General features: G+C 41.6%; 1 protein-coding gene across 4 annotated transcripts in view; it reads right to left on the bottom strand.

Moving 5' to 3' along the window:
• TMTC3 (transmembrane O-mannosyltransferase targeting cadherins 3) overlaps positions 1 to 26,404 on the bottom strand; it is a 54,691-nt gene that overhangs the window by 18,188 nt on the left and 10,099 nt on the right. For all 4 annotated transcript variants that reach the window (XM_072146525.1, XM_072146527.1, XM_072146528.1 and 1 more), the window contains exons 2-8: positions 23,652 to 23,871; positions 19,432 to 19,650; positions 16,371 to 16,470; positions 11,521 to 11,636; positions 9,982 to 10,154; positions 8,540 to 8,792; positions 7,164 to 7,312 (exon numbers count right to left, since the gene is read on the bottom strand). In XM_072146525.1, coding sequence (XP_072002626.1) covers positions 7,164 to 7,312; positions 8,540 to 8,792; positions 9,982 to 10,154; positions 11,521 to 11,636; positions 16,371 to 16,470; positions 19,432 to 19,650; positions 23,652 to 23,871 — 1,230 coding nt within the window. The remainder of the gene's footprint in view (positions 1 to 7,163; positions 7,313 to 8,539; positions 8,793 to 9,981; positions 10,155 to 11,520; positions 11,637 to 16,370; positions 16,471 to 19,431; positions 19,651 to 23,651; positions 23,872 to 26,404) is intronic.

Here is a 26,404-nt window from a genome sequence, read left to right as displayed (position 1 = left end):
CAACGATGCTCAATTGGTACCAAGGGGCCCAAAGAGTGACGACACCACCACCAGCCTGAACCGTTGATACAAGGCAGGATGGATCCATGCTTTCATGTTGTTGACGCCAAATTCTGACCCTACCATCCGAATGTCGCAGCAGAAATTGAGACTTATCAGACCAGGCAACGTTTTTCCAATCTTCTACTGTCCAATTTCGATGAGCTTGTGCAAATTGTAGCCTCAGTTTCCTGTTCTTAGCTGAAAAGAGTGGCATCCGTTGTGGTCTTCTGCTGCTGTAGCCCATCTGCCTCAAAGTTCGACGTACTGTGCGTTCAGAATACTCTTCTGCCTACTGTTGCCTTTCTATCAGCTCGAACCAGTCTGCCCTTTCTCCTCTGACCTCTGGCATCAACAAGGCATTTCCGCCCACAGAACTGCCGCTCACTGGATGTTTTTTTTTTTTTTCGGACCATTCTCTGTAAACCCTAGAGATGGTTGTGCGTGAAAATCCCAGTAGATCAGCAGTTTCTGAAATACTCAAACCAGCCCTTCTGGCACCAACAACAATGCCAGGTTCAAAGGCACTCAAATCACCTTTTGTCCCCATACTGATGCTCGGTTTGAACTGCAGGAGATTGTCTTGACCATGTCTACATGGGTTTGCAGCCAGATCTTGTTGCAGTGAGCTCTGCAGATTTATGAGGCATATAACCTTTAAAAAAAGCATCAGAAAAGCGAGTTTGTGAGCTTGGCGGCGAGTGTGCATTGATCCCAAGTGTGTGCAGTGTCTTAAGTGTGACTTAGGTTTAAGGGAAGGAGTACTTTTTGGATCCAGAAACAAATAGATAAGTGCATCTACAATTTTATTTCCTGATATTCATTGTGTGATTTTTATTGCAACCAAATAGATCTGAAGGTATTTTACTTGCATAATCTGTATATTGTGTGGGGGGTATAGGGAGGCATTCACCTTGCTTATGTAGACAATATAGTCACAGGTGCTGCCTAATTAATAGTGGGGTGCGGCTATCTAATTAGCAGCCTTTATATACTTCTGTGGTCAGTTTGTTTGGTGGTTTGCAGCCAGATCTTGTTGCAGTGAGCTCTGCAGATTTTTGAGGCAGATAACCTTTAAAAAAAAGCATCAGAAAAGCGAGTGTGGGAGCTTGGCGGCGAGTGTGCATTGATCCCAAGTGTGTGCAGTGTCTTAAGTGTGACTTAGGTCTAAGGGACTTAAGTTTGAGGGGCTTTAGCAGGTAACTGCTGTGTTTTGTGTTACTCTGACTGTAGATTCTTCTTTCTGTGCATATTTCTATTGTAATCCCCATTAGAATAATGGACTCCATAAGTGGCATTGCTACACGGTGTACATCCTGTGCCATGTATGCTTTCCTTGAACAGCCGTTCGAGGGGGAATACTGCTGTGTGGGGTGTGTGAAAATTGCTCATCTGGAAGCCCAGATTCTGGATCTAAATGAGCAAGTTTCAAGGCTGCGGGCAATTGACAATATGGAGCGAAGTTTGCTGCTCCAGGAGCACAAACTCTCTGGGGAAGATGGGTGTGGGGAGGGAAGTATGGAGGTGCAGAGTGAGGGGGCTGCTAGTTGGGTAACATGTAGAAGGCGGGGTAGAGGGAAGAGTTGTAGGGAGTCTAGTCCTGATCTGGTGCACCCCAATAAGTTTGCCAGGCTGGTGGATGAGGGGGATATCAATGCTGCAGAAAGACGTGGCCGCTAGCAACCAGGGGAATGTCTGCTCCAGTAAGAAGGGTAATGGGAGCAAAGGCAAGGTCAGACAGGTGCTGGTAGTGGGAGATTCGATCATTAGGGGAACACACAGGGCAATCTGTCACAAAGACCGTGCATACCGAACAGTGTGTTGTTTGCCGGGTGCTCGGGTTCGGCATGTTGCGGATCGGGTTGACGGATTATTGGGAGGGGCTGGTGAGGAACCAGCGGTCATGGTCCACATTGGCACTAATGACAAAGTAAGAGGTAGGTGGAAGGTCCTTAAAAATGATTTCAGAGATTTAGGCCATAAGCTCAGGGCAAGGACCTCAAAGGTAATTTTCTCCGAAATACTGCCTGTACCACGTGCCACACCAGAAAGGCAGCGGGAGATCAAGGAGATAAATAAGTGGCTCAAAAGTTGGTGTAGGCAGGAGGGTTTTGGGTTCATGGAGAACTGGACTGACTTTTCTGTCGGCTACAGGCTCTACAGTAGGGATGGGCTGCACCTCAATGGGGAGGGGGCCGCTGTTTTAGGGGAAAAAATGGCTAGAAGGTTGGAGGAGTGTTTAAACTAGAGACCTGGGGGGAGGGCAACTACACTTGTGCAGGGCAAATAGACAGTGTAGTTAGAGAGCTGGGAAGAGTCATAGTCTGTGGGGGAGGAAGGGGGGCTGGAATGAGATTGGGGAATAAGGACAAAAGGAATACGGACAGGGAAAACCATATAAAGTGTATGTACACAAATGCCAGAAGCCTCACAAACAAAATGGGGGAACTGGAACTCTTGATGTTGGAGCAGAAATATGATATAGTGGGTATCAGCGAGACATGGCTGGACAGTAGCTATGACTGGGCTGTTACTATAGATGGTTATAGTCTTTTTAGAAAGGATCGTATAAATAAAAAAGGTGGAGGGGTTTGTTTATATGTGAATTCTTGCCTCAAGCCTGTCCTGCGAGATGACATCAGTAACGCAAATGTGGAGTCCCTATGGGTTGAGATAAGAGGAGGGAAAAAGAATAATAAAATATTACTAGGGGTTTGTTATAAAACGCCAAATATAATGGAGGCAGCAGAGGAAATGCTGATAAGTGAAATGGATGCGGCTTCAAAGCATGGTGAAGTACTTATCATGGGGGACTTCAATTACCCAGATGTCGACTGGGGGGCAGAAACCTGCAGGTCCTTCAAAGGCAGCAGGTTCTTGTCAACAACAAAAGACAATTACCTGTCGCAACTAGTCCTGGAGCCAACAAGAAGGGGGGCACTGCTGGACCTTATCCTAACCAACAGACCTGATAGGGTATCAAAACTACAGGTTGGGGGGAACCTGGGGAATAGTGATCATAATATCATTGATTTTGTATTACGCTTTACTAAGAGCGTTAGTGAAGGGGCAACCAACACTCTAAACTTCAGGAGGGCAAATTTTCAGCAACTAAGGGAAGACCTTAAAGGCATAGACTGGGATAATGTTCTCAAAGACAAAAGCCCCCCCCCCCCCAAAAATGGGACTTTTTCTCATATATTCTGAAAAAGTCCTGTGAGAAACACATACCTTATGGGAAAAAGCATAAAAGGAACAAGAAAAACCCTATGTGGCTAACTAGTCTTGTAAGGAAAGCAATAAGCGAGAAAGATAAAGCGTTTAAGGTACTAAAACGTGAAGGTAGCGATGAGGCATTACAGGATTATAAAGAGAAAAATAAATCCTGTAAAAAGCAGATAAAGGCCGCAAAAATAGAGACTGAGAGAAATATTGCCAGGGAGAGCAAAAATATTTTTCAAGTATATAAATGATAAGAAACTAAAAACAGAGTGTGGGAAGGAGATGAGGAAAGGGCCAATCTACTGAATGTCGCCTTCTCAACTGTCTTTACCCAGGAAAATCCCCTGGTGGAAGACACAATGAGGAATAATGTTAATTCTTTTTATAATGTCAACAGTTTAACCCAGGAAGAGGTACGGTGCCGCCTCTCAACCACTAAGATAGATAAATCACCGGGGCCAGATGGCATACACCCCCGGGTTCTGCATGAATTATGTACGGTGATAGACAAACCGTTATTTTTAATATTTGAAGATTCACTGAGGACTGGTTATGTTCCACAGGAATGGCGCATAGCAAATGTGGTACCAATATACAAAAAAGGATCAAATAGTGATCCTGGAAACTACAGATCCGTGAGTCTAACTGCTGTGGTGGGGAAAATATTTGAGGGGTTTATTAGAGATGCTATCCTGGAGTATCTCACTGTGCACAACCTCATAACCCAGCGTCAGCATGGGTTTATGAGAGATCGGTCCTGTCAGACTAATCTGATTGGTTTCTACGAGGAGGTAAGTTCAAGACTGGATCTGGGGGACGCTGTAGATGTTGTATATTTGGACTTTTCAAAGGCATTTGACACCTTGCCACATAAAAGGTTGGTATATAAAATGAGACTGCTGGGAATAGGAGAAAATCTGTGTATTTGGGTAAGTAATTGGCTTAGTGATAGAAAACAGAGGGTGGTCATTAATGGCACATTCTCAGATTGGGTTGATGGAGTGCCACAGGGGTCAGTATTGGGGCCACTTCTTTTTAATATTTTTATTAATGACCCCTGCAGCCTGCCAGTCCGCCAGCCCCCTGCAGCATACAGCCCGCCAGCCCCCTGCAGCATACAGCCCGCCAGCCCCCTGCAGCATACAGCCCGCCAGCCCCCTGCAGCATACACTATGTGTCTTTTTTTCTTGACGAGTATAAGCCAAGGTGAGGTTTTTCAGCACCCTGCCCCCCAGTATATAGCCAGCCCTATGCCCGAGTATCTAGCCATACCCTACCTCATTATATAGCCAGGCCCCTGAACTACTACATAACCAGCCAGCATCAGTGAAAACTCACTGATGTGAAAAAAACCCAATGTGAATCCTCCCTAAGGTATAGTGCCTCAGTGGCAGACAATTCTATGTGGTATGGGGAGAACTTTTTAACTCTTTACTAGCAGGCATTACTGGCATGAGGAGTAAAATTCTGGTGACAGTTCTTTAACAGCACCTTTCAAACTATACAATGCAATGGTAGCAAACAGAGGAAGGAGTTGTAGGAAACTTGTAGAATATTGTAGGAAACTCATCCCTGTGTGTCCTCAGACCAAGCCTCTCAAATCAAATCTATCATTGAATATTTATTTCCAACACTACTTTCTTGTATGTTCTAGGGCTTTTATCATTTTTTGAGTAAACAAGCAACACAGCCCATGATTTCCACATCTTCTTTTATAGAGTAATGTCTCAATGGGAAAGTTAAATGCAGTTTTGAACAAAATTACTATTGTCATTGTCTGTTTCTGAAACAGATGGAGGAAACATCATAACTTTTGCTTAAGGGAACCTATCAGACCTTTTAAAGTAATTACTCAACTTTTTAAAGACTAAATAAATGGCACGCACACATCTTATTCACAAGAAGAATAGGTCAAGAAAAGGTTTGCCAGCATTTTATTTAATAAGAACAATATCTGAATTCCCATTACATAAAATGCTGGAGTCCCTTTTCTTGATATCTATCAATCTAAAAAAAACCCTGTGGCAGATTCACTACATATAAGAAGGTACTTCTGTATGAAAAGTTACACGCCATGTAGGAAAAGGAAAAACATGTGTTTCAGCTTTAGAGAATTTCAATTCCAGAAGTATATTGAAGTTTGAAAAAAAGTCAGAATGTGGAAATGGATAAAACATCTTCATCTGTATCAAATTTAATTATATACCAGTATTTGGATTACACTGTACAGACGGTCCCTGAGTTACGTACAAGATAGGTTCCTTAGGTTTGTTCTTAAGTTGAATTTATAGGCAAGTCGGAAAGGGTATATTTTATAATTTTAACTCCAGACAAAAGGGTTTATTTTGTCCCAGTGATTTTCTACATTTTGTGCTGTCATGGGACCAAGGATTATCAATAAAGCTTCATTACAGACACCTTACAGCTGATCTTTGCAGCTTGGGACTAATGTAATAGCATCCACAGAGCTTCACCAGAGGTCACAGTGGGCAGAGAGGTCTGTCTGTAACTAGGGGTTGCCTGTAAGTCGGCAATTATGCTGTAATTATAATACTAGGAAATTAGGTGGCACTATACAAAGGTGACTTTCATCATATCAAATAATTTATTGAAACAAAAGCCAACAACAGAAGTGGTTGTACGCCCACAAAACATCTCACGGTTTGGATAACTTGTCATGTGGCCTTGAGCATCAATTACAGCTTTACAAAGATGTCTCATGCTGTTTTTACCTAGTCAACTGACTGACTGCTAAGGCACCGTAGACCACTCTTATAGAAGGGGAGCCCTCGAGTCATTGAGGCTCTGGGAAACAGAGTTACCAGCCTATACAAAGCAATTTCACTGATTTCATAGGTTTTCAATGGGATTGAGCTCAGATAACACATTTGAGGTACATTCTCTTATGATGTGACTTCGATTATCTGTCGCATTGTCATCTATGAAGAAAAAATTTGACACTTGTTGTCAAAGTCGAAGCACAACAACCAAACTAATGATGTCATTCCAGTAGTATGGGCTTGTTAATGTACCATTCATAAGGTATAGGGCAGTAGACGCACAGCACTCTCCTTGATGATCCCAACATTGTTAGTGGGTAGAATTCCTGCTCATTGTGAGAGTAACCGGTCCCTCGTCCAACATAACCATGCAAGACTGAGGGTGTGGTCAAGTACCCTTGCAGGTCATCTAGCACCCAGAGGACTTGAATGTAAACGGTTTGAAATGGTCTGACATGACACTTGGGTGCCTCTCAACTCTCATGAATGTGCCTGGAACTGTGTGCTACCCATCATCCCATTCTGCAGAGCATTGTTCACAATGAAGTGGTCATCAGTGTGGAACGTGGCTAGAGAACTTCCTCTTCTATGTCTTTCTGTGACGCTTCTATTCTCTCTGTATGTCTGTTACAACCTGCTGAGGACACTCAGTGAAACTCAAAGCTTGGTGGCCACTTAAGTCTGAGAACACCCTGCTTGAAGCCTTGGAATTGTAAGGTATTGTTCATCAATTGTTAGGTGTCGTAGTGGTCTATGATATCAAAATTTTTACAGTTTGATGAGAAGAACTGTTTAGGGTGCTGTCACACAGGGTGTTCTTGGTCCGTTTTGGAAATTCTTATTGAACTAGGAAATTTATTGAATAATGCATGGATCAAACAACTTTTTGCCACAAAGCTCCTTGTTAAAGAACAGCAAGTTGTCCAAAGATGTTATATAATGTGTATTGTGCTGTATGTCTTTACAGAAACACATACGATACATATAATATACAGTATATCTATAGATAAAACATACAGAAGCAAATGGCCTTAAAAATATGATTTCATTAAATGAAGGTGAAATCATGACCATAACACAATCAGTCATAATAAAAAAAGATAATAATGTTGTAAGTCCTACCTTTTATTTGACAATTTCTTCCAGCCATGGGCTACAAGGATGCAGAATCCCATACTTGGTACATATAATACTCTCTCTGCAACTACAAATCCGACAGGGAAGAACAAGTTTGAGGCAGGTATGAAAGGCAGCACCATTAGGCACAGTCCCTGAGAAAAATGGAATGAAGACATAAACTGTACAGTACAAGATTTGCATTTTGGATGGTCTGTGAGGCTGCTTATAGTATGCATTAACATGCAGGCAATTTTTAAACTTAAAGAGAGTCTGTCACCAGGCTTGGGGTCCTTAAACAGTCACATACCATACCTAGTAGAGTCCCAGAATCTCTGCTTGCTTTACTGTGTGCTGTCCATGGCCTCATCAACTCGTTTCTGACTGAACTAGTCTCAATGACAGACAGGACTAAGACCAACAATTGGTCCCAGTCCTGGAAAGAGTTTTCCAGCCCTAAACTCTAGCATCAAGAATCTAGTTTAGGGATCTCCAAATCTAGTGACAGGCTTCCTTTCATAAATTTGATGAAGCATTGAAAAGGTAAATGAAAGTGCTGAATTATAAAGCAAACCTGCAATCATTAGGTTTTGACTTTTAACTAAAGTGGTACAGACCCCAAAATTTGGGATTCAATACAGATTCTTTGGGGAACATGTATCATGGAAATATACATTTAAAGGGAACCCACCACCACGGATCTACCTATAAAGGTAGATCATGTGGTAGGTGGATCTATAGGACGCGAGGATACCCCTTTTAAGGGGTAATCCTCACGTCCCCGCAATTTTTTAATAACTTTTATTTGCCTAATATATACATTTTCTAAACAGGCTACTGGGGTGTGGAGTACCCGGAGCTGAGGCTACACGCCACAGCTACTCCATGACCCAGTAGCCTCTTTGATTCTACCACCAGAAATCTTCGGCGCGCAGCACCTCGTAGCTGCGCATCGTTGTCTGCGAAAAAATTTGGAATTTATTTGGGTGCTATCTGCATCAAGAGTAGAGAATTTAGAACTTTAAAAATAAAGAATTTTTCCAAATTGTTTCCAAATGTCTTTTTTTCATAACCAAAATAAAAGATTTCATCCAAATTTTTAAACTAATTTGAAGTACAATGTGTCAAAAGAAAACAAACTCAAAATCTCCTGGATATCTTATAGTGTTCCAAAACTATAACCACTTATAGTGACACAGGGCAGATTTGAAAAATTGGGCCGCGTCCTAAAGGCCAAAATAGACAGTCCCAAAGGGTTAAGCAGCAAGACCTGTAACAACGTGAATAATAACAATGTCTCTGTTTACAGAGATATTTGTCCTAAAGCAAGAAGTGTTGATTTTAACATATTCAACTCCTATTAACCAGCAAAGCACACTTACCATTAGCACAGTTTTGGAGGAATCGCCTGAATATCGGACGCTGTAGATCACCAAGCTTCCCATTAAACTATAGAATAGCAGTGTAGCCAAGTTTCTCACATCCAAGAAACTTTCAACCAGGGGAATAGTTCCCATTGTCCAGTCGCAGCAGAGTTCAGATGGATTTAGCAGGAGCCAGGCGTTCACAGGCAGGAGGTAATTGAACGTCAGCTGCCTTGCAGGTGTAGTGCTGACAGCCGCAGGGTTATCAAACCTAGTAAGAAATAGAAAATCCACATTTTCTAAGCAGCAGTAAAAACAGGAGTGGATATGTTCTACTTGTCAGTGTACATAAACTATATACCTGCTATCACACAGAAACGTGAAAATTCCCATAAATGATATTTATGGGAAACTGCACATTGGGGCACATTTACTAACCAGTCCAGAGGAGTTCACAGGAACTGCATTGTCTGACGATTATGCACTGTTCACGAAGATTGTGCGCCTGATATCCTGCATGTGTCGCTTCAGGTCCGCGGGAGTTCACCTTCTTTTTCCTGGTGCATGTACCGTATATACTCGAGTATAAGCCGACCAGAGTATAAGCCGAGACCCCTAATTGGTCAACCAATGCATTGGTCAACCCCCCCCCCCCAGTATACAGCCAGCCTGCCCCCATGTAGTATGCAGCCATGTTTTCTTCCAGCAGGCGCATCTATGACGCGGCCGCTGCTGACGTCATAGTATGCGCGGCCAGGAAGAAAACATGGCCACGTCCACGACAGAAGAAAGAAGAAGAGCCATGCCGACATGGGGGAGCCGCGCTGTTATCAGCGGGTGAGTATATACTTTTATTTTTTTTTTAAGTGGGTAATTTTTTTTGTAATAGACTCATGTACAAGCTGAGGGGACGTTTTCAGCACATTATGTGCATTGTCATGCGACGCAATTTAAAAGTTAATCCCACACTCAGTTCAAATCAGTCGAATCGTCCGATGGCACGATTTCCAAACAGTAGCGCACGGAAGCCGGCACAGCTGCGCCATAATCAGAATATCTGTCTGGACAGGGCAAAACCCGAAAACAAGGGAGAGTCTGACGAAAGTCCGTCTGCGGACCCTTACTAAATAAGCCCCATTACATTGAATCTTATTGGACGTAATTTAAGAACCTTCCTATGTCAAGGGTACACAGGGTTAGCCAGTAGGGTCTAACACAACCCGTGTAACGGAACAGTGGAAGGGAGTCCCTGCATTATATAAAAATATATTGCAGGGACGTTCCCTCTTACAGCTGAACTATACAAATACCGTCTGTACTAATACAGTTTTCGGCTGACATTCCTGCCTTATATTTCTACATAATGCTGGGACTCCCATCCATATTGCATGTCTACAAGGGCTGCACATGTTTGTGTGAATCAGCCCTATGACCCACAACTCACTAGACACATCTCTCACCTGGTGAAGACTGGAAGCTGTGACTGGATAACCTGTACACGGATTACAACAAGCAACAAAGTGCTGAACATCAAAACAACCAGTTTCAGCAGTGTCTGAAGTAAGGAATATGGTATGCTGCCTTTACCCAGCAGTATCTGAACAGTCGTGTCCCATAGCACTGGTAACGTGTACTATAAAAAAAAGAAACCAAAATATACATTGTTTGCTGTGTACGCAAGAAAAAATGTTTACACAAAATAAAAAAATTTAACAAAGACTTTACCAGATTGTAACCACCTTCTGTGGGTATGTCATAGGTCTGGTAGGATGCAGTCACAATTTAGAAACGCAATGCAAGCGCCGTGGGCTCAGCCCCATTGCATCTGTGTTTCCAGTAAGATGCATGTAAACAATGCAAAACACCGAGTGCTTGTTACCGATCACATGCGTTTCACTGGAAATTCAGTTGAGAGCAGGCTGAGGCCCACTGCCAGGCGTGTGCATTACATTTGTAAACGCGATTCAACGTCTATGTGTGACGGCAACCTAAGGCTGCGTTCATACATCTTATCAATAGGAAAGGCATTACGAAAGCCGGTGGCACACATGGCGTTTTTAACCCGTTTTTGGGCCGGTTTTAAGCAGTCCGCTATAAAAACGCATCCGTTATTGACCAGTTTTAATTAAGATAATTGGTAAAACCGGTCAAAGACGGGTGCATTTTTAAAAAACGCATGCGTTTTTTTTAACAGACTACTTAAAAGCGGCCCAAAAACGTGTTCAAAACGCCACGTGTGACGCCGGCCACAAGCGGTCAGCAATCAGCACCCAGTGTCCTGCATTTAGACAATATAAGACGGCGAGTGGCGGTTGCATGTGATAGCACGCAAACGGGCATGCGATCGCACGCAAATGCATACCACCACAGAGCATTTTGTTTCCATTTCAAAATGGAATCAAAACGCTATTGTGTGACAACACCCTCAGGGTGACACTTCTCCCTAGACGCATAGACCAAAGTGGTAACATTGTGAACAAGGTAAAACAAGTACCAAGCACAATCATTTAGGTCCAGAGAAGAGCAACTCCTGATGTGAGTGGAAATTCCAAAACACAATCCAAACCTTGAGCTATTATGTGTGAAGGCTGTATAGTGTGACTACATAAAACTGCTCTCCCCACCCCCGTGACTAGTAAAGGTAATGTAGAATATGATGAGGTTTTAGATTGGTTTTATCAGGTTTCAAGTTGACTTTTTAGGGTGGAGGGCCCTTTTAATGCAAGTCAACTAGAGAATAAGTTACACAAACCGGTATTCTATAAGATCAGTGCGTAGATCTATGATATTTACCTCAGGCATATTACCCTTCCTCCTGCATGGTGTCAGTACTACACTATGAGCTGCTCTTTCCGATATTACTGCCCTTATGGTGACAGGAAGAAGGGATTTTGCTCGGATTCTGATCCCAGTAAATGAGGACTTTGGTTATAAACACACAGTTGTATAAGATTTCACATTTCTTGTCATTTATAAAGAAGTAAACCTGTTCTTCTTACCCCTTGAGCAATGAAGACTTCATAGACACAACAAATACCAACAACAGTGATCCCTTGCTCTTTGCACAGAGTTGCAACCGCAACGAGGAACACAGCAGCAGCAATAGGAGTCCACACTATGAAAACAGAAGCAACGATAGAGTTTCACCATCTATGCCAGGCTAAAGAAAGAATATGCTGGGTAAACACAGACACAAAATCCCAATCACGGATACTGCCAATGAACTTCCTCTGAAACAAAAGACAACTTTCATCTCACAAAGAAGCAATGTGAACACAGACTGAAAATCTCAATGGTTTAGCATTACAAACTGTGTTTTAACCGGTTAAGGACCGGGCCCTTTCCTGTTTTTTCATGTCCATTTTTCACTCCCCACCTTCAAAAATCTATAACTTTTTTATTTTTACACGTAAAGAGCTGTGTGATGGCTTGTTTTCTGCGTAACAAATTGCACTTCATAGTGATGGTATTAAATATTCCATGCCATGTACTCGGAAGTGGGAAAAAAATTCCAAATGCAGTGAAAATGGTGAAAAAACGCATTTGCTCCATTTTCTTGTGGGCTTGGATATTACGTCTTTCACTGAGCGCCCCAAATGACATGTCTACTTTATTCTTTGGGATGGTACAATTAAGGGGATACCAAATTTGTATAGGTTTTATAATGTTTTCATACATTTACAAAAATTAAAACCTCCTGTACAAAAATTATTTTTTTGATTTTGCCAACTTCTGGCGCTAATAACTTTTTTATACTTTGGTGTACGGAGCTGTGGGTGGTGTCATTTTTTGCGACCTTTTGATCACTTTTTATAGATTTTTTTTATATTTTTCAAAATGGCAAAAAAGTGCCCTTTTCGACTTTGGGTGCTATTTTCCGTTATGGGAACACATTGAAAAACCGTTTTCATATTTTGATAGACCGGGCATTTTCGGACGCGTCGATACCTAATGTGTTTATGATTTTTACTGTTTATTTATATTTATGTCAGTTTTAGGGAAAGGGGGGTGAGTTGATAATTATAATTATAATTTTTTTTTTCTAACTTTTTTTTCTTTTTCTTTTTACTATTTTTCAGACTCCCTAAGGTACTTTAACCCTAGGTTGTATGATCGATCCTATCATATACTGCCATACTACAGTATGGCAGTATATGGGGATTTTCCTCTTCATTCATTACAATGTGCTATCAGCACATTGTAATGAAGGGGTTAAAACGAAATAGCCTCGGGTCTTCGGAAGACCCAAGGCTACCATGGAGACGGATCGCTGACGTCACGGGGAGCGGCGATCCCAGGTAAGATGGCGGCGCCCATGCTAGCACCGATCGTGGGTGTTACCGGTAAGCCTTTGCTGCAATATGCAGCAAAGACTTACCGGCTATGGAGAGGGCTCAGCCCGTGAGCCCTCTCCATGCAGCGCGACCCAACCGCCGCCATGCATACACGGCGGGCGGTCGCGAAGTGGTTAAATCTCACTCTGCTTCTCAGCCTACAGTAACAATGTGTGTGGTGCAGATTTACCAATCTATAGCCACCAATCAGATGGAAGAAGAGCTCCGATTGGTTCCTCTGGGCAAAAAGGGCAGTTTTACCATAAGACAGTTTCCAAGAATAATGTGTTTAAAAACTTGAATATAAAATTTTTATAGCATTTAATACAACAGTGGCTCTCCGCTTCCCATGTTTAACCTCTTAAGCGATTTCTCTAATCTGCCTATGTCACCATATTCCAGACAGTTTTTTCATGATATGCTGTATGTCACACTAATGCATTCTTTGCATTTTCATTTTTCCAAATTCTATTTACTGGTATTAGAAATTCTCCACAAATTGCCACATTTTTAAAATTGCACCCCTCAAACTATTCAAAACAGCCTTTGGTTAGCTTTTTAACCTTTTAAGCATCTCACAAGAATTTAAACAAAATGGAGGTTCTATTTGGAATTTTTAAATTTTAACAATAAAATTATTATATTGTTCTAAAATGTACACATTAATGCAGGATGTTTTTTCCTGCATTGAAGTAATGCCCTGCAATCCGATTGGATGTGTGTGGCACCTACCACGATGACTATAGCAGCAAGTATTAAAGGGAAATCACACAACCTTTAACCCCTCAACGCGGAAGCCTCATTTCACCTTCCTGACACGGTCCATTTTTTCAAATCTGACATGTGTCACTATAAGTGGTTATAACTTCGGAACGCTTTAACATAGCCAAGTGATTTAGAAATAGCTTTCTCGTGAGAAACTTAGTACTTCATGTTAGTTGAAAAATTTTGTTGGTATGTGTTGCGTATATGGGAAAAAAAAAAAAAAACATATTTGGTGAAAATTATCGATTTTTGAAATTTAAAATATTCAATTTTCATACTTAGTCATAACAGCAAAAAAACTTAATAACCAACATTCACCAAATGTCTACTTTATGTGTCCATGGTTTTTTATGCATTCTCTCATTTTTGTAAGATGTTATGGGCATTTGAACTTTAGGTACGATTTCTCAAATTTTCATAAACGAAGAGAAGAAGGGGGGGGGGGGGGGAGAAGAGAGAGCGGGGGGCGCTCGATGTGTAGAGATCCTCAGTAAGACAGATTGGTTGTATGTGCCAAGTGTGCACTCACCTTTTTGTGTTGTGCTGATGGCACAACGCATATAATCACATGTGGAGTGGAACGATTTGCTGCCTCCGGGGCGTAGTTTCGGTTGTAGTACCGATGAAGACAAATGCAGTGGGTGGTCTCTATTCCTGGAGACGCGATTAACTGCCCCCTTGGATCTTTAGAAAAAGATCTAAAGATCCAAGGGGCAGTTAATCACGTCTCCAGGAATAGAGACCACTCACTGCATTTGTCAAATTTTCATAAAAAACACAAAATCATGCTTTTGCGGGACCTGGTAGAGTTATCCGATTTGGCGAGCATGACCGCTGCGTGTAAGGGGCTAATGCCCGGAAGCATGACGTAATAATACTGCAAAATGCAGGAATGCACCTCCCGCCATGCAGTACTATTACGTCAAATGTCGGGAAGGGGTTAATGTCATCCTATATTTTATACTAACTTTTATACCCAGCATTAATTGGGTTCATATTTTGCACTTGATCTTAGGAAAAACAGCAAGACAATAAAAGGAAGAGGTACTGTATAATCTGTAAAACCACAAATCTGTTTGTTGCCCACAGCAACAATTCAGCTTTGCTTTGATTATTGACATTTCAATTTCACCTTTGGAAAACATAGATTAATTATATCTGTGAGCTGGAGGCGTTCATAATTAGCAGACGATGGAGCAAGAAGCGTCTCTCCTGTGACATGGCCAAAATCATTTGCATAATTTTAAAAGACGGTTTCAAAAACTTAACTATTAGAAGAAAAATGAAGAATGGATCTTGTAACAGGAGGCACCGCCAGCACGTCAGTGTGTGTGGTTTAGAGGAAATGCATCCATGTGGCAAATTTTCATTAGGAGTCTTCTTACTCCCTGACCCTAGTCAAAAGCCTCTCACTCAGCTAAACGAGTTCCCTACACTGTGCTGAAGAGATGCAAACACATTGCTACAGCGCTGCCTAGAGTTTGGAGTACGATCCTGTTACTTACTGGTTTGGCTTTAACCCTGCATCATGTCATTAGGCTTCCTGAAAGTCACGTTAATGGGACTGCCTCACAAGGTATCCAAGAGTAAATGTTTTCCTTATCCCATTCTGGGAAATCCTTATATGCACATTTCCCTCCATATACAGAACACAGGTATTATCTCCTTTTGTGATGGACATTGTGAATACGACTGACCCACAGAGTATACAGCGACTGTGAATCTGCTGTTTGGTCACTTTAAAAATATGGCCAGAGATGTGGAGCTTAAGATTTTGAGAAGACAAAACACTGTACTACCTAGAAAACGTGATCTAAACAATAGGACACATTCGCACAATAGCTCCTCTAAAGACTCTATAATTAAACTGGGATTTTCCCAACACGCAAGCATTTCTCAGCCCACAAACCAAATGAATAGTAAATAATCTAAGTCATAATGGGGTCAAGATCAGGCTGTAAGAATCTAGTCTGTGGTGTTATTTCATAGTATAGCCCTCGGGGTAGCTCATCATGTTGCTACGGGCACTTCTGTCCAGGGTCAGTCCAAGATACTGTTATTTAAGTGGGGTGGAGGTTTACACACAAGGTGTTGTTATAGGTGAAAAGAAAACTTTTTTGTTTCTATTTTATAGGCTTCAAAATAGATCCTGATGCTGTAATAGAGTAACATTTTATTGCATGGAAAATAATTGTCATGCCAACACACACATCCGCTCATCAGGCAGAGAACATTCTGTATATTCTCTCTGCTGGATGAGACTTTCATTGTAGTGTCTTTGCACTACACTGGGGACTGAAGATCTTAAGAATGAATCAGTCAGGCTGTGTGATCCCGCATACAATGTGCAAGTAACAAGGAAATATTTCAGGAAAGGAATGAGCGTAGGCCAAGAATGCAGTCACAGGAGTATTTAGCCACACTCAGTGTAATATATGGGGTGACACTGGTGGCTTCACAGCAACAGTAAATACACTTTGGATCCATTAAGATCATGTTTTTTGTCTTCCTAATAGATGTGTTTTTTTAGCATAATTTTTTTTTAAACAATACACAAGATGGGCCTGCCGACAGTAAATATTAAAGATGATCTTTAAGGGTCCGTAAAGGGGTATTCCATGATGGGTCATGGGGGGGGGGGGAAATCAGCTGTAGGAAGAGATAGACTGCAGCTTTCAGATTCTCACTACACCCTCTCCACCTAAGGATGGGGGATTGATATAGAATCAATAACATACGCAAATTTGTACCTATGGAATTGTCCGGGCCCTTGGATTTGGTATATGATAGAAAAGCAGCCAACAGGAAAATAGAGGAGAGAAGTTCAGCTCTGCCAACAACTCCAGTAACCTGTAGAGATGGAGTGAGAGTAAATTTGTTAGGCTCTCTTAAAGGTACATTCACATGATTTTAAGATTTTAAAATCTTAAGATTTTGGCATAGATTTTCAGCTGGAAAAATAGGTGTCATTATCTTTCTTCCATTAAAGGAAATCTACCAACAAAATAAAGCATGGATAAACCAGGGACACTTACTCATAAATACAGGAACCTGTGACGGTGGTAATCTTCTTAAATGTGTTATCCATAGCCAGACATCCAGACATGTTCTGCTTTTTATAACAGCCTGTGAGGCTTTAGTACAGAGGGGCTCTGGAAACACCCACCAAAGCCCCTACAGTGGTAGCAGCCACTATGGAACCTGAAGTGTCAGGGGGCCCGTTATCCGACCTGACCCACTAAAGAATGGAGGATGTGCACTATTGTATACATATTATGTTGCACATTGTACAGCATAATGTACATGTATATAACATGTACTGTATGTGATGTATATATGGTGTGAGTTTATATATTGTATGTGGCACTGTATTTGTGTGTATAGTCTCTATACGTGTGTGCATGAGTCTATAAATGTAACTTGGATGTATGAGTATAGAAATAACTATATTTAATTGGGATGGGGGGCCTCTCCTAGATACAGCACTGATAGCAAATATAAGAAGATTACCACAGTCATTGTGCCTGGATCTATCTTCCTGGTTTATCATGCTCGATTTTGATAGAAGATTATCTTTAAAGTCACTTGCAGGAAAAATGTGACAAGTATCATGATTTTCGTAGCAACATCCAGGACTACAAATGCATTGACTCATATAGACAACAATTTTCATTTTGGCATCAAAATCTGCATGTAATCATTCATTTCAATTGCAATCAATGGAGCAGTTTACAATGAAGATTTTCTTTGCTAGCACATCTGAAATAACCCATCCACAAGTGACATGTGGCTGACTGAAACAGATGACCCCCACGCAGGATAGCCCCATTTACCAAGGCTAATCCTCATTTTGATTTGTATATCTGCAGAGGAAATGCTGTTTTATTGTGAATCTCCTCCATTCGATCTCCCAGATATTCATTTCTAAGCAATCTGAGGGGATTGTTTTGAGAGATCTGATGGTATGAAGATTTGCGTAACCTAGTAAATGTCAAATTGTGCTGTGTCCTGGTCTATAAGATTCCTTACACCATCTCGGCACTCTCCCCAAGGTTACGTAGATAAAATATGTTACACAGCTGTCTGCAGCACAAGCCTAGTCCCTGCCCCCCCAAAAGGCTCATATAGGCCAAGTATTCCTTTTAATAGGAAACTGGCAATACACTGCTACTAAGATCCCACAATTCAAGGGGAAAAAGCATCAGGCAAGTGAAGGCATCTGAACCCTTCTTAACGGATTCCACTTTTCGACAATCCTGCTAATCCTGTATGGGTTCAGACAAAAGTACTCTATACAGACAGCTTGTTCTTATGTCCATTCTGATAAGAAAGCTATGCCTATAAATGACACAAGAAGGATTTCACATAACTACAAAACAGGGTAGAATATCTATGGAAACCTCCACAGAGGTGTAACACCTAGTGCTGCAGATATATAACCAGCGTTTGACTTTCTTAGCCTTCTTACCTTCTCAGTGGATCAGAACCAACATGTAGACTGGGTGACATAATGCAAAGCTTGCATTGGTTTCTGAATGGTGTAAAGTACACATCATATTTGTACCACCAGGACCTGTCCCTATAACAAACTTGATACAGGATGTTATAACATGTAATAGAACTTCACTGCTCACTCTCAGCAGGTCTCCAGGCTCCCTCTGGTGGTAAACGTACAGACTAAACAGCAAATACACTGACTGCAATGTACCTCACCATCTGCTGGAGTGTAATATAATACACACTATAATTACATAAAGATGAGAGTTTTGTCAGAAGTAGTGCGTGGACGCCAAAAACCAGATGCAGCTGAAAGCCGCACATGGAATAGGAGATAAGGACAGTACAGGCAACTCGGAAATCCAAAATGATCTGAGAAGGAATCCTGTAGTGCATGTGTGCATAAAAGCAGAGGTAATGCATGATAATCACTTGCAGCATTACTGGATGTTTGGGAGCTTGTGCCTGTAGAAAATGAGCCAAGAAAAAGTGCTACCGAACCTCAAAAACTGCGACAAGTCTTATCAAGTTAGTAATAGAGGAGGAGTGGAGGATAGTTCATCTTTACCCACTATTACCTGCAGTGCTAAAAGACAACACGGGGTACTGCAGCTCCCCACAGCCATCACCCCAATTCTCACAAGATGTTAAAGGGAACTGGTCATCAAAAAATGTCCTAATAAATTATTACCAGTATGTTGTCTAGCACCTGAACAGGATCTAGATCATTTTGCTTCCAAGGCTAAGTGTGGTGACGTCATCCAGAAAATCAACTTGAAAGTGAGATGTAAGTTGGTTGTATACAGTCAGGGAGGAGGAGACTTTAACACTAAAGTCAAGCTTTCCCCATCTTTCCTGCCTCTTTCCCTGTGATTGATATGATGTACAAAACTTCAGAAGATCTGTTTAGTGATGTCACTAGATGGCGGAGCATTAGTTACAATGAAGGGGCTGTTCTAAGGCAAGGAGAGCTTGACTTCACTGTTAGACTCTCCGCCTCCTTGACACAAATACCTTGACATTTCAAGCCAAAAGGAGAGGTGACAAAGGGGTGCAATGATGAAAGAAAACAAATATGGCTTATATACAAAGTAAAGATAAATGTGCGGGGTACAGGTGGACTTTGGGGACCTGTACAATTGTTACTTGTGTTCTTTATACTATATATTTACTGCATGACGGTCTTTGTCTGCTCTTTAGACTTAATAAGCAAAAATGTCCCCACTGAAATCTACTGAAGGCCCAAAAACAGTGCAAATCATGGATAGAAATCCTTCTTCAAACAATATGCCATGTGCTATTTCTCATACTTACAGCCTCAGTATGTATTGGGTGCACAGCAAAAAGTAAGGCAGCAACCAGGCTGGTTCGGTTGTCCAGGAAAAGTTTGCAGACTTTAAGAAAAACGATACACACCACAGCATGGAGGAGGAGGTTTAGGAGATGGTAAGAAACTGCGTTTAGTTCACTGAACATGTAGTTTAAGCGGAACGTCAAGACTGTAAGAGGACGATAGGATTTATGACTTCTCTCCTACAGGATATCAAGAGAGACGAGATTAATTTCATCAGGCTCATGTACAATTAGTACTGGTCCTCACAGAGACATCACTGGTTATCTTCATCAAACATTATGGAATACACAGACTATTAGTAGCTGAACCAATGTACAGAACAGATTCATGCCAACACCCCTGACATGTGGGTTTAAAAGGGAACCTGTCACCAGGGACCTCATTTTCACTAAAGACAGAAGCCCATTACAGCTACATTGCAAATATGCCTTTCTGCTTTCTCTGAGCATTGGCATTACAATATAATTGTGTGTTATAACTTACCTTGCACCCTGATAGTAGTCTGTGTAGTCCTAGGGGTTGGGCTTTGTTTTGGTTGCATTTAAAAAAACAACATGTGACTTGTCTGTGCTGCAGACTGCTCAGCTCTTGGACCCCACCTTTGTGCTCATGTACAGCTCCTCCCTCCTGCTCCTTCACAGAGCTCACAGCCTGGTGAGCTGATATCAGTGTACAGGAGCACAAAGGTGGGGGGGGGGGCTGAGAGCTGAGGACTCTGCAGCTCAGACAAGTCACAGGTTGTATTTTGAAATGCATCCAAACCAAAGCCCAGCCCCTGGGACTACACAGACTACTGTCAGGGTGCAAGGTAAGTTATAACACACAATTATATTGTGTCAGGATGCAGGGTAAGGTATAACACAGAATTATTTTGTAATGCAAATGCTTAGAGAAAGCAGATTTGTGATTCAGGTGTAATGGGCTTCTGTAACCTGTCTTTAGTGAAAATGAAGTCCCTGGTGACAGGTTTCCTTTAAAGGCTGCCCACGTCCCCATAGAGTATAGTGTGCACATAGCCAAAGTGTTTTTATAATAAAAACAGTGTTTTTCCGATAAAAAAAAAAAAGTTAGGCTTGTTAAAATATTGTTAAAAGTCTTTGATAAATAACAGTAGAAAGGCATTATGCTGAATTTTAACAAAGTTACTAAACATTGTGTTACAGTGAGACAACATTTTCAAAGGGATCCTCAGGACAAAACTTAAACGCCAAGCTGCCTGCGGTGCAGGGTCTACAGGTCAGTGTGTGACACCAGAATTCAAAGAGAAAGCAAAATAAGAATCACAGTGTCAGACACCGTCCCGTCAGGACACGGTATCCATGTCCAAATACATCTTTAATAAAAACAACACACAAATTCCATTGAAAGAGACACAAGCTAAGACATATATGAGAACACATTGACAGCGTAGACAAAATTACTGTTGTGTAAAAGGCGAACCAGTATAAGCCGATGGAATAATTAAGTGTCCAGCAGGGCACCCCCACCCCGCGCCCAATGATGAAATGTCCCCTCAATAATATGGTGTCCAGCAGAGACCACTCAACTTCTTGGGAGCTACGGAAAGAAGGGGGCCCCGCTTTTCAAAGGTTGTAGGAAAGTCAGTTTGTGCAGGGAATGTGAACAGGCACATCTCTTGAGCAAGGGGATCAAAGGGAAAAGGCTTGTGTGCTTCTTTTCCACCAAAAACACACAAAGGAAGATTATATTTGTAGCATAACTTGGACATAATTTAAACTTATGAGTCTTCATTGACAGGAAAGGGTAGAGGGGATTTTTTGTACATTCAAATCCTGACTGGGTCGGAACCCAGTCAAATTGTAGAACACCCATGAGAGATAGCTAGGTACCCGATGATTGGAAGCAACAGCACAGTTGTAAAAGCTTCCAATCAAATGTTATGGAGTTTTAATAAAAATCATCAACAGAGGATAACTTTCTGCAGGGAGGGGGAAAACAAACCTCCCCCTCTCAGTGACATCACAGTCACTAAATTTAAATTAGTGAAGTTTCCGAAGGGATTACTTAACCACATAGCATATTTAGTGATTTCATGTTTTGTGTGAATTACCAGTGTGCAGTCAGTGTGTGTGTGGCCTACTTCCTACTTAGTTATGGGGAATTAAAAACAAAATTATAAAATTCAGGGCTTTGGGAAAGCTGGGTTACATACAGGCTGTCGTTCATTAACACATTACAAAGAGCTTCCTGAAGTGTCCAGACTAATCAACCTGAACTGGGTGACTCATACACGGCAGTTGGGGGATGGTGCAGCGATTGATTACTTCTGCCTGTCAGGCACAACAGTTATTAGATCATTCTCTGGAGCAGTGCATAATTAGGGTAAGAGGAGAAGCGCTGGAGCAGTCACAGGAGTGACAGAGCCTCATTATTATAATTTTACAATAGTTTTTTCAGCAAAACCAATCAATTCAGGGATTAAACAAGATATGTTTCTGCATCGGTGTAGCTACAGCATTCTCAAGGTATATTTGTTCATAATGCATAAAAGCAAATGGTAGATTTTCTTTAAGTAAATTCATGGCTGGTGGCAGTGTGTTGAGTGTTTGGGAGTATATTGAGCGTAAAGACACCAGGTGGGAGGGGCTTTATCAGCTAAATTGTGAGGACTCCCTAGTGTAAGTGGGGGTTCATCACATTAAGTATAAGGCTCTTTCAGCAAATACTGGCCTAGTCAATATTCTGTAGTAAAGCAATGTATACATTATAAAGATGAATCCCGTCTACAGAGTCTTGCAGCCTTGAGCACTACATAATGCTGGTGGTACTTACAGTAGAACACATTTAGCGGTTCAGGTATTGTTGAAGTTAAATGGGTGGGACATGAAAGGAAAGAAGCATCAGAATAATGACTCCTACGCAGATTGTTAGAAGAATAATTGACTCTGTTTATCATACATTTGTGTGAAATCAGGTTTATTTAACCAAATGAACAGCCCCTTTGATAGCATCTGAAATAGTTTTGTAGGGATCAGGGGTTATGAGAATGTGATTTAGTCTAAGCTCTTCATAATTCTTCTGGCTGGAGGTGTCTGCCAATTTGAGTGCAGCTTAAAGGTTCAGTGTAATGTGGAAACCCTCTGGACACTGCTGGGGATCTGACTCAGAAAGAAAAGATTTCTGTATAATTACTATAACTTTACAAGATTTAAGTATTTCCATGTGATCTGGAAAAACACAGGAAACATTATTATTACACACCTACTGAAGAGGTTGGACAAATAAACATCTCCTAATCCTATTTACATGTGTTTTAGCTTCAGATGTGTTTCTATGGTGGTGAAGGGGTTGCGTCCTTGAGCCCTTAAAGGAGACCTACCACTTGTAGTGGCAGGTTTCCGATGGCAATACCGGGCACCAGCTCAGGGTGAGCTGGTGCCGGAGCTTATTTTTGTTAGTGTTTTAAACCGCGGTATCGCGGTTTATAACACTTTTTAAACTTTATAGCCCAAGCTGCTTCGGCGCAGGGAGGTACGCGCTCGGCGCTTACCATGCGCGCGGCTCTCCTTCACTTCCTATGTAGCCGTGCGCACGGTCACGTGCATGGTAAGCGCCGAGTACGTACCTCCCTGCGCCGAGGCAGCTTCGGCTATAACGTTTAAAAAGTGTTTTAAACCGCAATACAGTGGTTTAAAACACTAACAAAAATAAGCTCCGGCACCAGCTCACCCTGAGCTGGTGCTCGGTATTTCCTTCTTACACCTGCCACTTCAAGTGGTAGGTTTCCTTTAATCTTACTGTGTTAGGCCTCATGCACAAACTGTGGCTAGTTTACAGCCCAATTTACAGCCTTCTATTGGGCTTCCTCAAGGTGCGGTGCAGGCACCATGCCTCACCACACAGCTACAAGTCTCTTTCAATGACATGAGTGGGCTGAGTGGGGCTCACACACCCCATCTCAGCCAGGCCCACGCGGTCATGTGTGGAAGGCCCAACATTACTGATAATCTGTCAGGTGGTGTAGTATGGAGGTACAATGCCTACTGGAGAGCCTCTGCAATACGCCCCATATAACCATATGGCATGGGGCAGGAGACTCAGGGTGCCACCAACATTGATCCTGTACAGCTTAGTAATTTCCAGAGCAAGTATGAGCCTATGGTGAAGATCCTGGAGTTGAAAGAAATGCACTTTAAATATCACAGAAATTCATACAAACCTCAGACATAGGTGTACCCCAGAAGTCATTTTGGAAGAGCTTCTTTATAGGTGTTGCAGGATGCAGATCTTTATTATCCAGAATTGCAGACACATCATCAAAGACAAATCCACAGTAGAGACTGTTCCAGTAACAGAACACCACAACACATGATAAAACTCCTATTTCTTTCAGGGTCATTTCCGCCATGCTCAGAAGATCCTTCTTGAGACCTACGTCACTGAAATGTGAAAAAGTGTGTGTTAATAAAAGGTGTGACTACAATATTGATGTAATATTTCTAATTCAGATCTCACCAACATAAGACATTTATCACCATGTCACAAGGAAATGCTATACAAGATGTGAAAGCAGGTCAACCAAGAAAGACGTATTGAATTTCTAGAATGGATAAGTCATTAGTATTTATTTCTTCAATTATGGGGGTTCCACATTAAGAAAAAAAATTACATACACACTAAAAAGGTACAAGTCAAAACAATAACCTCAAAACTACATAAAGAGGACCTTATCAGGCAGACTATACAATCTATGGCGGAGAGGAGACGATCGCTGAAGGCAGAGGTTATCATATAGAAGCACAGCCACAGCAGGGATGGAGGCAATTTTCTAAAGAGGTGGGTACTCAGGTAATCCGATGTGTTGGTGTTACAAGTTTCAGAATGTAAGGGTCATGGAAGGACCTCTATTCAGGGTGTAGAATTGGTGAAATATATGACAATCCTGGCATCTTTTGATGTGTTCAGGTAGCTTTTTTATGACATCCTGGAGTTTTCACAGCCTCAATCTCTGACCTGAAGACTGGTCTGTGCAGACCTCAAAAGACACTTGGTCACCTCCCCCGTCCTGCATGAGGACTGAGAAACAAAGAAACTTTAAATATTCCTGGACTCTCCCCCTCATTAACACTTTGCCCAATCATAAGAAACAATTTTAACTAATTAATCAATGGGAGGTTCTGAAACCTGAACCAAATAGAAACTATATGAAACATTGTGAGATGCAGGTAAACAGGGTTCACTCTATGGAGGCTGCCAGAACAAGCTGGGGTGCTCCATATTTCTCCCACCTCCAGGGAATCAGGAATTTCTTAAATTAGTAAGTTTCTGTTATTTTTCTCCCTTTTTATTTTATAACTGTTTTGCGAATTATGTGTCATTTTATTTTGTAATTCTTTTGTTTAAACATCTTTTGGAAGCACTGTATAGGTTTTTGTAATTAAAACTTTCAATTTAATTTTGGTCCCTGTATGCTCTGAAAACTCATAGCCTTGTAAAGTGTGGTTAGCGGTGTGACTGCTAGAGTGCTGAGTGTGCATGTCTAGTGGTGTGACAAGGTGACTGCTTGAGAAGCAAGAGTGGATGTAGAGTGGGATTCTTAGGGTGCGGTCACACGTTGCAGTTAAAACTGCATCGCAATCAACTTTTAGGTGGTTTTAGGTGCAGTTTTGTCAATTTAACAGGTGAAAGACATGAACTGAATGGGTGAATGACATTTGTGGAGCAAGTTTCCCCTTCAAAATCAAATTCTCTCATTCAGTTAATGTCTTTCACCTGTTAAATTGACAAAACTGCACCTAAAACCACCTCAAAGCTGATTGCGATGCAGTTTTAACTGAAACGTGTGAACGCACCCTAATTGGTCCCAGTGTAAATTCAATTAGTGGTGGCAGCAAGTACTCATAATTGGAGTGCGGGAACTGTATGAGGTGTGATTAATGCTCAATTTGTGTCATGAATGAAAGGTGAGTGCAAGTTTGAGCGGGTAAAATGAACCCGTAAAGTCACACTCCAAGTCACGTGACGAGGCACCGTTGTCCTCTCCGTTACAGTAAGAATGCAACGGAGAAGTCCAAAATAATATGAACCAGCAATGCATAAAGGAGTTTGGAACTCCTTTATGCAGTGATGGTTCGTACTATTTTGGATGTTGTTACCAGACGGCTGTGGGTCATTTCCAGAAGGAGCCCAAGAGTTGCAGTCCCGAAAAGAGGTTCCGAGGTGGGGTGAGTTGGCGTTTTTTGTCTACATTATTGTAGTTCATGCAATGTAGAAGTCCTTGCAGAGGTCATAGATTTTTGGAGGCTGGTTGTGGATTTCCTTGAACATCATTGTTAACATTTGGAAGTGAATTTGTAGTAGAATAGGCAAGTCCAGAAAAAGAAACAAATTGGAGTTTTTGAGGAGGGGGCGGCCAAAGAGAAGCCCGGATGTTGGGCAGGATTTGTCCCAAGTATTTTGAGGAAATAAACCAGGGACATGTGCTTATAGATCCAGGCACCATGGTAATATTCTTATATTTGTTCTTTAAGGCTTCCTTCCAAAATTAACTTATAAATATGCTAATGAGCCTGAAAGGCTACTAGGGGCTACTGGTTTATTATGATTGATTTTGTTGATAGATTTCCTTTAAGTTATTCACAGGACAAGAGAAAACTAGTTGATCAGTGATCAACTGCTGGCACCCCCACCCATGAAAAGAATGGACCCCACAAAACAGATAAGGATGTTCTCACTAATGGATGGAGCGGCAGGACGAGCAGTTGGCGAAAATGGTCATTCCTATAAAATTAAATGGAGAAGCAGGGTGCACGCTCATCTTATTGCTCCACCCATTATGCACCCCTTATTGATTACCTCAATATCCTATATAACTTAAATACTTAGGATGAACCCTCTAGGCATAAGTAAAAATCAACACTATCTCGAAGACAGATAGGTCTGATAGTCACACACTGCATGTGTTTTAAACAT

Source organism: Engystomops pustulosus, chromosome 4 (assembly GCF_040894005.1).
Source record: "Engystomops pustulosus chromosome 4, aEngPut4.maternal, whole genome shotgun sequence".
Taxonomy (NCBI): Eukaryota; Metazoa; Chordata; class Amphibia; order Anura; family Leptodactylidae; genus Engystomops; species Engystomops pustulosus.
The sequence above is the reverse complement of the archived record's forward strand: the minus strand, read 5'-3'. Positions and strand labels throughout refer to the sequence as shown.